Genomic DNA, 15,995 nt, shown 5'->3' with positions numbered 1-15,995 from the left:
GCACCATTCACCTCTCTGATACTCAGGGTGTAGCCTACACGGATATGCTCCTTCGTGGTTCCTCGAGGTTTCTGCGGCTACGCCCTGTACCATCCTCACCTCCCCGCTCCTGAAACACACACCTGCGGGCCGTGTCTACGCCCTCCGCAAGCATTGTCCCTCGAGGTCCTCGCCATTACGCATGCCCTACAGTCATTTGCCCTCCTTCCCTCTCTCGAAGAGTACACAGTCTATTCAGACTCACAAGCCGCTATACACCACTTACAGATCTCCACCCTAACCCCTTCTCTCCAACAGGAGGTCGTACGAGTGGTCTCCGCACAGCAGCCTTCCATCGTTTTCCTCCGCTGTGCCCCTGTGCATTCAGGGATTGGCGGCAATGAGCTGACCCATCAGCTCGCCCGCGACACACTTTTCCAGGAACCGATGGCCCCTTAGGCCAAGCCCTTGGAGGACTGTGTTAGACGCCCTTCACCGCACCATAAAAGAGGTCTACCTCGAGCTCCGCCTCTACAAACGCCTTTACCCTCTTACTCATCCATCCTTCACGGTGCCGGAGGCTCGCCTTCTTCAGCACATCCAAATGAATGCAGTCATCACTACGTCCCGTCTCTTGCTCTATCATTATCGATCAGACACTTCCTGTCCCAACTGCCCCGTATCTATGCGGGCCTGGCCCATTGCCTCTTCTATTGCCCGACTGCTCAGCAGTCGGGTTACTACCCCCACTTTCTCTCCATCACCACCTTGCTCGACTGGCTTGGCGCTGAAGGGGAGGAAGAACAGCGACTTCTGGTCGCCTAGGCGGTCGACATGCTCGGCCTGTAAATTATAGTCGAATAAAGGTCTTCTATTGCTGCTACTACTCGGTTCATTTCGAGAAGGAAGAAGAAGGAGCAGCCTAGCGTGCGCCAATGCTCGGAATGGCCACGAGACTCGGATACGTGCTAGCGCGGTTGCGTGACGCAACAGAAGAAGAATTTCGTGCCACCGAGCAGTCGCACCGAGCATCCCTCTCCTGGCCCGTTTTGCGGTTCTCTTGTTCTGCGCTCTGGGACCATCCCTTTACTTGTTGCACCGCGACGCGCCTTCGGTGAGCACCTGCCTCTCTGGTCCGTGGGAATGATGGGGGGGGGGGGGGGTCGATAAGAAATACGAGAACGCCATTCAGGGCTAGCATCGCTTACACAAGATGTCACACCAGCGGGCTCACTGCTACAACGGCGATATTATTAACTGCCCGGGTGCCGCGCGCGCTTCGTGACGAGTTTAAAACAGCCGTGTCCCATGCTGAGACTAGCTTCTTTCCTAATTTTGCAAAGATGCCCCCACTTCCAAGCGCTGACTAACAGCTGTTTGGTGCGGTTAAAAGAGTGGGTAGTGCGAGATGATGACTCCTCTCAAAGCGCATTGAGAAGAGACGAGCTTTGGTCTCCGCAAGCATTCTGTACAGTGTCTTTTTTTTTCTTTTTTACGGCGAACAGTATGTGAAGTAACTCTTCCCAGTAAAACGACTCCGGCGTAGTTGTATCTCTCAACCTAACACTACTAACGTTCACCACTTGTCTAAAGATTTTACTTTTTCGAATCCTAGCTACCACGTCTTTCCCTCATTGCCGCCATTTGATCACCGAATATAGAAGCTTATTATAAACAATAAACAAGCACATAGGTTAGATAATCTCCCTGAGGAAACAGTGAATCTGTCAAGCTACGTCCAAACTGCGGTTTAACCTCAGCCGCACACCTTAATGATTCAGGTTTACTGAGAGGGTACCCAACAAGTAGTACTGGCCAGTCCACTTCGCGAATTGGTTGGCAGCGTTCCCGTGTACCGCAATGCAGTTCAAAGCGGTTTACATATTCTTCCGTGGTCGCCATGCAGCGGTGCTTACAAGATGCCTCGAAGCCAAGGAGCTTCGCCTGAGCAACGGCAAGCCACGAGTCCTGTTGGGAAGACGCCCGACAAAAGCGCTGGCCAGCATCGCCATGGGAAGCGTCCCTCCAGGAGCGCCTCCGCGAAAGAGCCACTTCGTAAAGGAACCCGCGGAAGCAAAGCGAAGCGATTGGCGGCAGAGCGGCGGAATGAGGCCATGGACGGCAAGGTCGACAAAGTAAAAGGTAACAAAAAGGCGTCCGATCTTGAAGACATGGCGGGAGTGGGCTAGGAGAGGGAGAAACGAACTTTTATTGATCAACAAATGCACCCCCCCCCCCCCCACCCCCCGGCAGGTAGGAGGCACCGCTTTAGATGCTGGCCGGGAGGTCGTGTCCCGGCGGCCTCTTCAGCCACTCGGACAAGGCGGAGCTCATGGAACTCCGGGTCCGAACTACGCAGCAGGGTCTGCCAGGATTCTTTACAGTGGATATTTTGCGCTTTCCCAGTAGAATTTCGGCATTCCCACATTATATTGTCGAGGGACCCTCTCAGCCAGCAGGGGGAACACTCGTATGCTCTTGTAATCGGGAATATACGGTTCTCGATGCCCGGGTGTGCGAACGTGTTTGTTTGGGGTCGTCTCCATGCGACTGCCTGCATATTATTTGACGGGTCTGGTTTGCGTACCAGCCTAGGTTCAAATCTGTGATGAGTAATTTCCCCGGACCACTTCAGGCAAGGGAGCGGTGAACGGCAGAGGACAAAACAAAAACATGAAAGGATCACAACGACATGAACAGTTATTATTTTTTTACGTAGCTACGAAGGTTTTATGTTTTCGCAATGCTCTTACGTCTTATTGTTTAGGCCGTGAAGACCTTCATACGCCCTCACGTAGATCAAAGTGGTGGTCTAGTGGTCCACGCCGCATTGGAGAGGCGATGTGTTCGATATCCAGTGCTTCAGGCTACACACCGTTTTAGACCTCAGCACTTATGCGCCCTTTCCAGCGTTCCGCGTCGTCGTCGGCGTTGTCGGCGAAACCGGTTGTCTAAGTAGCAGGCCATGTCCAACATTATCGGGCACACTTTTCGGAAACTGGAAAATTGAAAGATACTGTTATGGTAATATTAAAGCTAATTGTCCATTATTCTGATACGTAGATAAATCTTTCTTTTCAAGTGTTTCCATCTATTGCATCCAACAGTTGACTTCCATAGAAAACCAATGGGCAAAGCTTTTTTTTGACGACATAAGAACGTTAATAGAAAAAAAATGCAAGACCGTCGTACGGTCACTTACAGATATATGTACACATATACAGTGAAATCTTAAATTATATGAAAAAAAAAATGCGTTCTTAAATGGTTTCCAGCTGAAAAAAAAATTGCCGACGTTTACGTTACTTCCTAATCCGAAATTTGAGCGCAGCTCATCAGCTGTTTCAGTTTTTCGGTAGATGGAGGCAAAGAATTCGAGCAAGATATGTATGTAAGTACAGTTACAGACAACTGTTATTTTTCATACATTTTACTTCATCAAGAAACACTCCACTAACAGTTCTTGATTGTCATGAAGAAAGCTTTGTGGTCGGAGAAATAAATGAATATATGCTCGACTTGCTGCACAAATGCCCGGTTGTCAAAGACAAGGTCTGTGCAAGTATTTTGCGAGGTAGTCACCGCAGTTGGAGGCATTACGAGCGAGAGGAACGGCATGTTCTCCCGCATAAGTGGTAAAAAATTCCTGTTTCTCTTTATATCTACATTAAAGTCCCCAACCACACTGCCACTCTACCAGGTCGCTGTTAATGGCAGATCGCGCTCACCGTGGTCATCGCTAACGCATGCAGCCCACATCTCTCTCTCTCTCTCTCTCTATCATCCAACGTGCCTATAATCGGGCGCCCACTGTTCCAGGGAGCCAGCTATGCGCACTTCCTTTCCTTAAAATGATCGGAGTGTACAACGTTGTCAAGCCAATGCCAATGAACAAAATGAACGCTGTCGTCTTATGGCTTCTGCGCCGCGTTTGTGGCCCAACGTTGTCAATGCCTGCAGCCCACATCTCTCTCACCTGTCAGCGCGATTCAGGCGTCCACTGACCAAGGGGGCCAATTATACGCACTTCCTTTCCTTAAAATGGACCGGAGTATAAAACGTTGTCAACGCCAACGCATATCAACAAATTGAACGCGGACGTCTTATGGCTTCTGCGCCGCGTTTCTGGCCCAACGTTGTCAATGCCTGCAGCCCACATCTCTCTCTCGTCACCCCACGTACAACCTATCAGCGCGATTCAGGCGCCCACTGTTCCAGGGAGCCAGTTATGCGCATTTCCTTTCCTTCAAATGATCGGAGTATAAAACGTTGTCAAGCCAATGCCAATGAACAAAATGAACGCGGACGTCTTATGGCTTCTGCGCCGCGTTTGTGGCCCAACGTTGTCAATGCCTGCAGCCCACATCTCTCTCACCTGTCAGCGCGATTCAGGCGTCCACTGACCAAGGGGGCCAATTATACGCACTTCCTTTCCTTAAAATGGACCGGAGTATAAAACGTTGTCAACGCCAACGCCAATCAACAAAATGAACGCGGACGTCTTATGGCTTCTGCACCGCGTTTCTGGCCCAACGTTGTCAATGCCTGCAGCCCACATCTCTCTCTCGTCACCCCACGTACAACCTATCAGCGCGATTCAGGCGCCCACTGTTCCAGGGAGCCAGTTATGCGCATTTCCTTTCCTTCAAATGATCGGAGTATAAAACGTTGTCAAGCCAATGCCAATGAACAAAATGAACGCGGACGTCTTATGGCTTCTGCGCCGCGTTTGTGGCCCAACGTTGTCAATGCCTGCAGCCCACATCTCTCTCACCTGTCAGCGCGATTCAGGCGTCCACTGACCAAGGGGGCCAATTATACGCACTTCCTTTCCTTAAAATGGACCGGAGTATAAAACGTTGTCAACGCCAACGCCAATCAACAAAATGAACGCGGACGTCTTATGGCTTCTGCACCGCGTTTCTGGCCCAACGTTGTCAATGCCTGCAGCCCACATCTCTCTCTCGTCACCCCACGTACAACCTATCAGCGCGATTCAGGCGCCCACTGTTCCAGGGAGCCAGTTATGCGCATTTCCTTTCCTTCAAATGATCGGAGTATAAAACGTTGTCAACGCCAACGCCAATCAACAAAATTAACGCGGACGTCTTATGGCTTCTGCACCGCGTTTCTGGCCCAACGTTGTCAATGCCTGCAGCCCACATCTCTCTCTCGTCACCCCACGTACAACCTATCAGCGCGATTCAGGCGCCCACTGTTCCAGGGAGCCAGTTATGCGCATTTCCTTTCCTTCAAATGATCGGAGTATAAAACGTTGTCAACGCCAACGCCAATCAACAAAATGAACGCGGACGTCTTATGGCTTCTGCACCGCGTTTCTGGCCCAACGTTGTCAATGCCTGCAGCCCACATCTCTCTCTCGTCACCCCACGTACAACCTATCAGCGCGATTCAGGCGCCCACTGTTCCAGGGAGCCAGTTATGCGCATTTCCTTTCCTTCAAATGATCGGAGTATAAAACGTTGTCAACGCCAACGCCAATCAACAAAATTAACGCGGACGTCTTATGGCTTCTGCACCGCGTTTCTGGCCCAACGTTGTCAATGCCTGCAGCCCACATCTCTCTCTCGTCACCCCACGTACAACCTATCAGCGCGATTCAGGCGTCCACTGTTCCAGGGAGCCAGTTATGCGCATTTCCTTTCCTTCAAATGATCGGAGTATAAAACGTTGTCAACGCCAACGCCAATCAACGAAATGAACGCGGACGTCTTATGGCTTCTGCACCGCGTTTCTGGCCCAACGTTGTCAATGCCTGCAGCCCACATCTCTCTCTCGTCACCCCACGTACAACCTATCAGCGCGATTCAGGCGTCCACTGTTCCAGGGAGCCAGTTATGCGCATTTCCTTTCCTTCAAATGATCGGAGTATAAAACGTTGTCAACGCCAACGCCAATCAACAAAATGAACGCGGACGTCTTATGGCTTCTGCGCCGCGTTTCTGGCCCAACGTTGTCAATGCCTGCAGCCCACATCTCTCTCTCGTCACCCCACGTACAACCTATCAGCGCGATTCAGGCGCCCACTGTTCCAGGGAGCCAGTTATGCGCATTTCCTTTCCTTCAAATGATCGGAGTATAAAACGTTGTCAACGCCAACGCCAATCAACGAAATGAACGCGGACGTCTTATGGCTTCTGCACCGCGTTTCTGGCCCAACGTTGTCAATGCCTGCAGCCCACATCTCTCTCTCGTCACCCCACGTACAACCTATCAGCGCGATTCAGGCGTCCACTGTTCCAGGGAGCCAGTTATGCGCATTTCCTTTCCTTCAAATGATCGGAGTATAAAACGTTGTCAACGCCAACGCCAATCAACGAAATGAACGCGGACGTCTTATGGCTTCTGCACCGCGTTTCTGGCCCAACGTTGTCAATGCCTGCAGCCCACATCTCTCTCTCGTCACCCCACGTACAACCTATCAGCGCGATTCAGGCGCCCACTGTTCCAGGGAGCCAGTTATGCGCATTTCCTTTCCTTCAAATGATCGGAGTATAAAACGTTGTCAACGCCAACGCCAATCAACAAAATGAACGCGGACGTCTTATGGCTTCTGCGCCGCGTTTCTGGCCCAACGTTGTCAATGCCTGCAGCCCACATCTCTCTCTCGTCACCCCACGTACAACCTATCAGCGCGATTCAGGCGTCCACTGATCCAGGGAGCCAGTTATGCGCACTTCCTTTCCTTAAAATGATCGGAGTGTGAAACGTTGTCAACGCCAACGCCAATCAACAAAATGAACGCGGACGTCTTATGGCTTCTGCGCCGCGTTTCTGGCCCAACGTTGTCAATGCCTGCAGCCCACATCTCTCTCTCGTCACCCCACGTACAACCTATCAGCGCGATTCAGGCGCCCACTGTTCCAGGGAGCCAGTTATGCGCATTTCCTTTCCTTCAAATGATCGGAGTATAAAACGTTGTCAACGCCAACGCCAATCAACAAAATGAACGCGGACGTCTTATGGCTTCTGCACCGTGTTTCTGGCCCAACGTTGTCAATGCCTGCAGCCCACATCTCTCTCTCGTCACCCCACGTACAACCTATCAGCGCGATTCAGGCGCCCACTGTTCCAGGGAGCCAGTTATGCGCATTTCCTTTCCTTCAAATGATCGGAGTATAAAACGTTGTCAACGCCAACGCCAATCAACAAAATGAACGCGGACGTCTTATGGCTTCTGCGCCGCGTTTCTGGCCCAACGTTGTCAATGCCTGCAGCCCACATCTCTCTCTCGTCACCCCACGTACAACCTATCAGCGCGATTCAGGCGCCCACTGTTCCAGGGAGCCAGTTATGCGCATTTCCTTTCCTTCAAATGATCGGAGTATAAAACGTTGTCAACGCCAACGCCAATCAACAAAATGAACGCGGACGTCTTATGGCTTCTGCGCCGCGTTTCTGGCCCAACGTTGTCAATGCCTGCAGCCCACATCTCTCTCTCGTCACCCCACGTACAACCTATCAGCGCGATTCAGGCGCCCACTGTTCCAGGGAGCCAGTTATGCGCATTTCCTTTCCTTCAAATGATCGGAGTATAAAACGTTGTCAACGCCAACGCCAATCAACAAAATGAACGCGGACGTCTTATGGCTTCTGCGCCGCGTTTCTGGCCCAACGTTGTCAATGCCTGCAGCCCACATCTCTCTCTCGTCACCCCACGTACAACCTATCAGCGCGAATCAGGCGCCCACTGTTCCAGGGAGCCAGTTATGCGCATTTCCTTTCCTTCAAATGATCGGAGTGTGAAACGTTGTCAACGCCAACGCCAATCAACGAAATGAACGCGGACGTCTTATGGCTTCTGCACCGCGTTTCTGGCCCAACGTTGTCAATGCCTGCAGCCCACATCTCTCTCTCGTCACCCCACGTACAACCTATCAGCGCGATTCAGGCGCCCACTGTTCCAGGGAGCCAGTTATGCGCATTTCCTTTCCTTCAAATGATCGGAGTATAAAACGTTGTCAACGCCAACGCCAATCAACAAAATGAACGCGGACGTCTTATGGCTTCTGCGCCGCGTTTCTGGCCCAACGTTGTCAATGCCTGCAGCCCACATCTCTCTCTCGTCACCCCACGTACAACCTATCAGCGCGATTCAGGCGTCCACTGATCCAGGGAGCCAGTTATGCGCACTTCCTTTCCTTAAAATGATCGGAGTGTGAAACGTTGTCAACGCCAACGCCAATCAACAAAATGAACGCGGACGTCTTATGGCTTCTGCGCCGCGTTTCTGGCCCAACGTTGTCAATGCCTGCAGCCCACATCTCTCTCTCGTCACCCCACGTACAACCTATCAGCGCGATTCAGGCGCCCACTGTTCCAGGGAGCCAGTTATGCGCATTTCCTTTCCTTCAAATGATCGGAGTATAAAACGTTGTCAACGCCAACGCCAATCAACAAAATGAACGCGGACGTCTTATGGCTTCTGCACCGTGTTTCTGGCCCAACGTTGTCAATGCCTGCAGCCCACATCTCTCTCACCTGTCAGCGCGATTCAGGCGTCCACTGACCAAGGGGGCCAATTATACGCACTTCCTTTCCTTAAAATGGACCGGAGTATAAAACGTTGTCAACGCCAACGCATATCAACAAATTGAACGCGGACGTCTTATGGCTTCTGCGCCGCGTTTCTGGCTCAACGTTGTCAATGCCTGCAGCCCACTTCTCTCACTAATCACCCCACGTGCCTATAAGCGCGATTCAGGCGTCCACTGACCCAGGGAGCCAGTTATGCTCACTTCCTTTCCTTAAATGGCACAACGTTTTAAATGCGAAGGCATGCAGCGCACATCTCTGACTACCGGCACCTAGCTTTAAAGCACGATTGAGGTGTCCACTGTTCCAAGAGGGCAGTTATGCGCCTTTTCTTTGCTTTCCAAGTTACCGCTCCATTGGTTTCGGAGCTTAAAGTGCGACTAAGGGGCCCACTGCTGGTTGCAATGAACAACGGCGACTGCAACGGCGATGCTGTGAAACGCAGAAACGGGCCCCAAAGAGCTGCACTCTAAAATGCAAGACTGCCGTAGGATCATCTACGCATATATATATATATATATATATATATATATATATATACGCGACGCTTAAGCTTCGCCTTTAGGAGTGGAACGTGACAGCGTGTTGCAGCGCCGCCACGGAGTCCACGGAACGCCATCGCCCGTTCGGCGCAACGCCCTGCTAATTGGAAACACCTTTGAACGCAACGCATTTTTTTTAGAACGGAAATGGCGCAGTAATTGTCTCGCATCTCGGTGAACACCCGAACCGCACCTTAAGGGAACGGAGGAAGGTGGTAGTGAAAGAAAAGAGAGAGAGAGAGACAGAAAGGAGTGCCTTAGTGAAGGAAGTGAAAATTGAATTAGAGGAAAGGAAATGTCCCAGTAACTATCTCACATACCTCGGTAACACCCACAGCACCCCATTTTATGTCGCCGTTTGATACGTGCCGCAACCTAGGCTCTAACCAGTAAGTTTATGCTGCACGAAACGCTGAATCGTGTGACATCATCCGGAACTTTCTGCGGCAAACGATTGGCATGATACTTCCGACGCGCTAGGCTGACTACAACTACAACGGCTTTTCGACCGAAGGCGCCCTCTGCCCAAAACCCTTCGCCTCTTCCCTCCACATCCTTTCCCTCTGCCCGGCGGACCCTCCCCCGCGGGACCTAGAGAACCTCAAGACCTGGGAAGACTGGGAGACCCTGCTGCGCTCGGAGGACCCGGCCGTGCAGACCATCGCCACCGGCCGGGCTGCCAGTGTTGGACCTTAGGAACATAAACACTTGAGTGCAGTGGGGTCGTGCGGGTACCCTGGGGCGTGCCCCGAATTCCTGTCGCAGTAAAGTTTTAAGCATGAAATGCTTTTAGCCCCCGTTGTCGGCAGTGTGGTGACGTCACGCCGAGAGCCATCATCCGGGAACTGAAATCCACTCATCGGGGCTCTGAAACGAGAACATCCGGGCACCGAACGAGACTTAACGAGATTTGACGAGACTCTCTAAGCCCTCCTACGCGACCGGCATGCAAGCGCCGGTTGGTCTCCGAAGGAGTCACAAAAAATAACTGCTGCCAGTGCCTTCTCAATGTTTATCAAGATATCAGTCGCTATGCGCTTGATAATGCACGGAATTATAATTTCCGATTTCAATAACGCGTGCAAAAAGCACATAAATGCCACGATCATCTCCGTGGCCACGATACACTTCGTTGTCATACGTGATCTCTTAGGGGCTTCGCGCATCGAAGCAAAGCCGCGCAGGCGCACAGGGGCCCGGGGGAGAAGCGCTGCGTTCAAAGGGCAAGGCATCGCGCCGAACGGGTGGTGGCGTTCCTCCCTTCCATTACGGTGCGGTTCGGGTGTCCACCGAGATGGCAGAGAATTACTGCGCCATTTCCTTTCCTCAAAAAACCTTGCGTTCAAATGGCAAGGCATCGCGCTGAACGGGTGGTGGCGTTCCTCCCTTCCTGTACGGTGCGGTTCGGGTGTCCACCGAGATGACATCAGGCCCGTAAACATTTCATGCTTACTCTACTCTCGGTTACGGGAGAGGCAGATATTTTTTTCTCTCTCTCTCGACCGAAGGAGCTGTATACGCCGTCGCGTAAACTGTGTTGGAAACTGAAAAGTTCGCCCAGAACTCCACAGATGTGAAGTGGCTCCCATATTCTCAACATATCGCCTGAACACCTGTCGCTGAAACTCGCGTTAACACGTGGTAAGCGTCCTGTCGATTGTTGTTTCATTTCACTTTAACCGCAGAGTAAGATATATTCGGGTTGTGAGACATCACGTGCGAGCGTGACATGTTAGCCTTCGATCGCAAGGATGAAGACGAACTGTTTAGGTAGAAACTAAAACATGGCCGGGGCACTCACGAGTACTTTACATGATGGCGCAGGGGCACGAGTGCGCGAACGCAACTGGTTAAAGCATCAGAGCGTTAATCTGTTCGCGAGGTCAGAGGGACGGATGTCACTTTTTGATCGTGAGTCCTAATAAACTTCTACGTTCGCGAGGTCATTTGTTTTTGTAGAGGGACGGGTGTCCCTTTTTGATCGTGAGTCCTAATAAACTTCTCTTATGTCATTTCAACTTACTAGCATTATATGAAAAGCTCTGAATGTGAATTACATTTGCTCCACAGCGACTTGTTTAACAAAGGCTACGATTGTAAGCACAATCTCTGCGTACAGCACAGGCAAGGCAAAGCTTTGTCTTCATTTTTCTGACTACACAAGTTCATTCAGTTGCATTTCGTTAGGTTACTTGTTTCTTGGGTTAAGCTTGCGGCTGAACGGGAAGCAGGCCGCAAGCTTCTTGGTGAACGGCCCTTGGATGTGCGCTGCGCTGTTCGCCGCTTACCGCGTGATTCCTGCGTCTCCGCACGGCCCCACTGCGCCCGAACGAGACGAGCGGGAGGCGCTGCCGCCGCGCGCTGTCTGTTGCAGCGCACTGCACGGGCTCGGGCCTGCCCGAAAGCCCGGGCCCGGCCCGGCCCGCGGGCCGGGCCGGGCCGAGATATGATTTGTTTTGCCGCGCCTGGGCCGGGCTCGGGCTTAAAGCTGCGGACCCGAGCCGGGCTTGGGTCCGTACAGAAACGGCTGGTGTCCGACTATTCATTCACTATTGCAGAGTGAAGTACACAACTGCGGCATTAGAGCAGTGACACGGATGAGCTATGGGTTATAGTACGCGCTGAGAAAAAAAACTAAGCTTTATTCATTGACTTTTATTTCCACGCCACGATGGCTTAGTGGTGAAGGCGCTTAATTACTAAGCCGGGGAACCAGCGTTTGCTCCTAGCCTCGGCGGTCGCATTTCTATTCAGGCGGCAAGCATGACAGTCATGTACTGGGTAGTATCTTTTCTCGTTGAAGAAACCCAGGTGGTCGAAATGACACGGTGGTGGTGGTGAAAAACATTTATGGGCAATTACTTTTTTTACAGAAAGGTGATTGGGGTAGGACCCTACTGGCCCTTTCCCCTCACAGTACTAGGTGGAGCCCCTATTCCGGGGCCCCATTGGCAAGCAACGCCGCCCGCGTCCGTTGAACCAAGGCTTTTTGGCTCTTTAGGTCTTGACAGCCGAGCAGGGCCGCCTCCCAGTCCTCTCTGGTGGGGTTGGGGTTGGGGGGGATAGATGGGTTAGATTGACACGCCCAAACCATGTGGAAGGTGTCAGACACCTCCCCACAGAACTGGCACGTGCCACGGAGCCCTCTGCATCGGTGTCTCTCACAGCCTGATTCCCTTTGGGCCCTTAAGCCCCCCCCCCCCCCCCCCCCCCCCCCCCCCCCAAAATAGCTGTTATTTTGCAGCTATATTTTTCTAATGTGAGAAAATTCACAAACTAAAGCGCGTTTGGTTTTCTTTTTTATCAGCACCGGAACGTTTCGTAAATGAAATAGCCACAAAAGCTCGCGAGAGTTTGTAAATCTCATCTCATAACCACATCTATCCCTCCTCGCTTCTTTAGCATGGTTGCCATGACAAGTGTTTTGCTCTGCAAGTTATGACGTGGTTTGCACGTTATGTTTTGCTCCACCAGTAAGAGTAAAATTCAACCGGTCTAAATTTGCCATTGATTGATCGTCATCACAAAACATACCTATACACTATTAGAAATACATTCGGGAAGAACATTAGTTTAGAAATACATTCGGGAAGCTTATAGTCTTCAAAACACACATCGTGAAATACTCAAGCCTTTTAACTTTTCGTTTCTGCTGAAAGGCGACCAGTTCGGCTATGAGTTCAACCTGTGAGATCGCTTTCACTAAAAAAATGTCATTCCACAGCTTGCTAGGCAGCTTTAATGTTTATACTTCGCGGGTGGCAAAATATAACTGACTAAAATTATGGGGGACTGCAAAGTAGCCTACTACGCGCGTATGCAGCCCTCATTATTTGGCTCTCGGAACTTCCGAGTTTATCGATCACTGTCCAAAAGACGAGCCTGGCGAGCACTACTCTTAATCACTTCCTTCTGGGTTAAAAAGAGCCGACTTTCTTCAAGCCAAACTGTGGGTTCAGAACCTTTGTCGGCCAGTTTCTTATCGGTCTAGTAGCAGTCTGCTTGCTCAGAATGAGCAGTATACCTCAAGCGTTACTGTGAAACGGGCCGGGCCGGGCCCGGGCTGGGCTTCTTTCCGGGATTCACGGGCCGGGCCGGGCTCGCTAGAGCGATAATGTACGGGCCTGGCCCGGGCCCGGGCTTGAAGCCGCGGTCCTGGGCCCGGCTCGGGCTTCAGGTCTCGGGCCCGGGCCGGGCTTGGGCCTCAGATTGAGGCCCGTGCAGTGCTATAGTCTGTTGGGACAGTGGCGTACATTTCGAGGAGGAGGAGGAGGAGGAGGGAGTCGCCTTAGTGGGCGCCTCTTGATAGCGTTACGGGCGGGGTGGTGGTGGAAAACATTTATGTACAGATGCACTTCAGGAGGTTAGGTACGAGCCAACGTTGGTACGAGCTTACCCAGAGGGGGCCAGCCCTCACAAGTACTAAATGGATATCCCTATTTCGGGACCCCAGTGGCGTCAGCAGCCGCCCGGGCTAGCGCGACCTGGGCCCGTTGGGCCTGCAGGTCAGAGCAGCCGAGCAGTTTCGCCTCCCAGTCCTCCCGGGTTGGGTTGGGGTGAGGTGGGATATTAGGGTTGCAGGGGCAGGCCTACACCATATGGTAGATGTCAGAAGTCTTCTTCGCACAGTGCGGACAGCTGCCCGAGGAAGAAGGTCCGAAGTGTTTGAGAGCTGCCGGGTACAGCAAAGTAAAAGTATACATGGGAAGCAGAAGCCGCTTCTCCGCCTTTGAGAGTCCTTTACATGGGCGGGAATAAAGGCCGTGGCTAGATTGATAAAGTAAAAGAATGTTTTTTGAAGAAGTACGCTGGAGTAAATTCGAGTTCCTGACCGTCGGGGTCGGAGGGGAATGTCCGGTGAGAGAGCTCTGCCTTTGAGAGTCCTTTACATGCGCGGGAATAAAGGCCGTGGCTAGATTGATAAAGTAAAACAATGTTTTTGAAGGAGTAAGCTGGAGTGAATTCGAGTTCCTGATCGTCGGGATCGGAAGGGAATGTCCGGTGAGAGAGCGCGCGGACGGCGGCGTCAGCTACCTCATTTCCCTCAAGGCCCATGTGAGCAGGAGCCCAAACTATACGCCGGTGCGCGGCGTCCCCGGTGTAGACGCTGTTTTGGAGAATGTGGTAGGCTAGGAACGGTACCCAGCCCTGCTCGACGTTCCGCCAGGCCCCTGGCGAGTCGGAAATAATTGTTTTTGCATTGCGATCACATGCAGCCAACGCAATGGCGACCTCCTCCGCGTGTGTTATGTCACGGGCTAGGAAAGTAAGGCCGTTCACTGTTTTGGATTGGTGGACGACTGCGGCCGTGTACCATCCCCCATGGTGGGGGCCGGAGGCATCCACGTAGAATACGTCGGGTTTGGATCCATAGTGGGGGCCAGGGCTTCCGCCCGCGCCAGGCGCCGACCATTATGGCCCTCACGGTCTATGTTCGCGGGAAGAGAGCGCACGTGGAGGGCGCATCTCCACTGGGATGGAATACTTACGCGCTCTTCCATGAGAGTGGTGAGTTAGATGTATAGTCGGGCAGGGAGGAGGCGACCCAACGATGTCTTCGAGAGACGTGTGTATTGGTTGGTCAAGTGGGCTTCCCGGAGCTCCCGAAATGTGTTCACCATGCCCAGCCCCAGGAGGTGCTTGTTGGAGGTGTTCACGGGGAGGTCCAGAGCCCACGTCATAGTTTTGCGGAGGATGACTAAAAATTATTAAGCGGGATCTGGACCTCCAAGCGAAGAGGACAATTAGCGGAAACGTATTACATTGTTACTCGCTTAACTGCGGCTTCTGTAATTTCTATGCTCATAATTACTAATATTGGTGAAGCCCAAGGACTTGACGAGGGCTCGATGATGTCTTTTGCGAGCATCTTGTCCACCTCTTGATTTATGACGGTGCGTTCGGCGCTGGACACTCGGTACGGACGTCTGCGGAGAGGAGCGGAATCACCGGTGTTTATGTGATGCGTCACCACAGAGGTCCGAGCCAAAACACGGCTATCAAAGGCGAAGATGTCGCGGAAAGATGATAAGAGAGCCGCCGCGGTGGCTCAGTGGCTATGGTGCTCGGCTGCTGGCCCGAAAGACGTGGGTTCGATCCCGGCCGCGGCGGTTGAATTTCTTTGGAGGAGAAATTCGAGGCCTGTGTACTGTGCGATGTCACTGCACGTTAAAGAACCCCAGGTGGTCGAAATTTCCGGAGCCCTCCACTACGGCGTCTCTCATAGCCTCAGTCGCTTTGGGACGTTAAACCCCATAAACCAACCAACCAGATGATAAGAGGCACCTAAGATCGCAAGCTTGCATCGGCGATAGGTCAGAAGCGATCATGTCGGCGTAGTCGTCCGTTGGGTTCACTGTTGATGGGGCCGCAGGCAGCCGGCATTGCTGAGTGGAAGGTAAGCAGCTGTCCACCACTGATATCGCACATTCGGCAGCAGGGCACAGCGTGGCGAGTGAGATGCCTTGTGGGAGCGGTTGGATGGATGAACCAAAGTTCTGGACCGGAAGGTACGCTCGGTTGGCCGACATTGTAAAGACAATGTGTGGAAGCGCAATGCTGCGCGTCAGGGCGACGTCAAGTTCCGGAGTGACTACGTAGTGACCATCAGGTACAGGGGGAACAGATGAGAAAGAAATGTAAGTTGCGGCTTTAGGCGGTAGACGGACAAAGTCGACAGCACAAAGACGGTGTATAACTGGGGACGGCGACTCAGCAGAAAGAGGAAGGTCAAGCTGAACAACATTAGTGGCGTAGTCAATGAGGGCTGAATGCTCAGACAGGAAGTCGAGGCCAAGAATGACTTCATGAGGGCACTGGTCCAGAACAGAGAACAGAACGGATGTATGGCTGCCGGATATGGTCACTCGGGCTGTGCATAGTCCAACAACATGAGGCGTTCCGCCGTCGGCAATGCGG

General features: G+C 52.3%; 1 protein-coding gene across 1 annotated transcript in view; it reads left to right on the top strand.

Annotated features, from left to right (window-relative positions):
- The first annotated feature begins 1,246 nt into the window (after positions 1-1,246).
- The window catches only part of LOC149370624 (neprilysin-like), a 30,816-nt gene continuing 16,067 nt past the window's right edge, over positions 1,247-15,995 (top strand). The window contains exon 1 of the mRNA XM_089562433.1: positions 1,247-2,121. Coding sequence (XP_089418559.1) covers positions 1,899-2,121 — 223 coding nt within the window. The 5' untranslated portion in view covers positions 1,247-1,898. The remainder of the gene's footprint in view (positions 2,122-15,995) is intronic.

Source organism: Amblyomma mixtum, chromosome 1 (genome assembly GCF_055824585.1).
Source record: "Amblyomma mixtum isolate Tamu chromosome 1, ASM5582458v1, whole genome shotgun sequence".
Lineage (NCBI taxonomy): Eukaryota > Metazoa > Arthropoda > Arachnida > Ixodida > Ixodidae > Amblyomma > Amblyomma mixtum.
The sequence above is the reverse complement of the archived record's forward strand: the minus strand, read 5'-3'. Positions and strand labels throughout refer to the sequence as shown.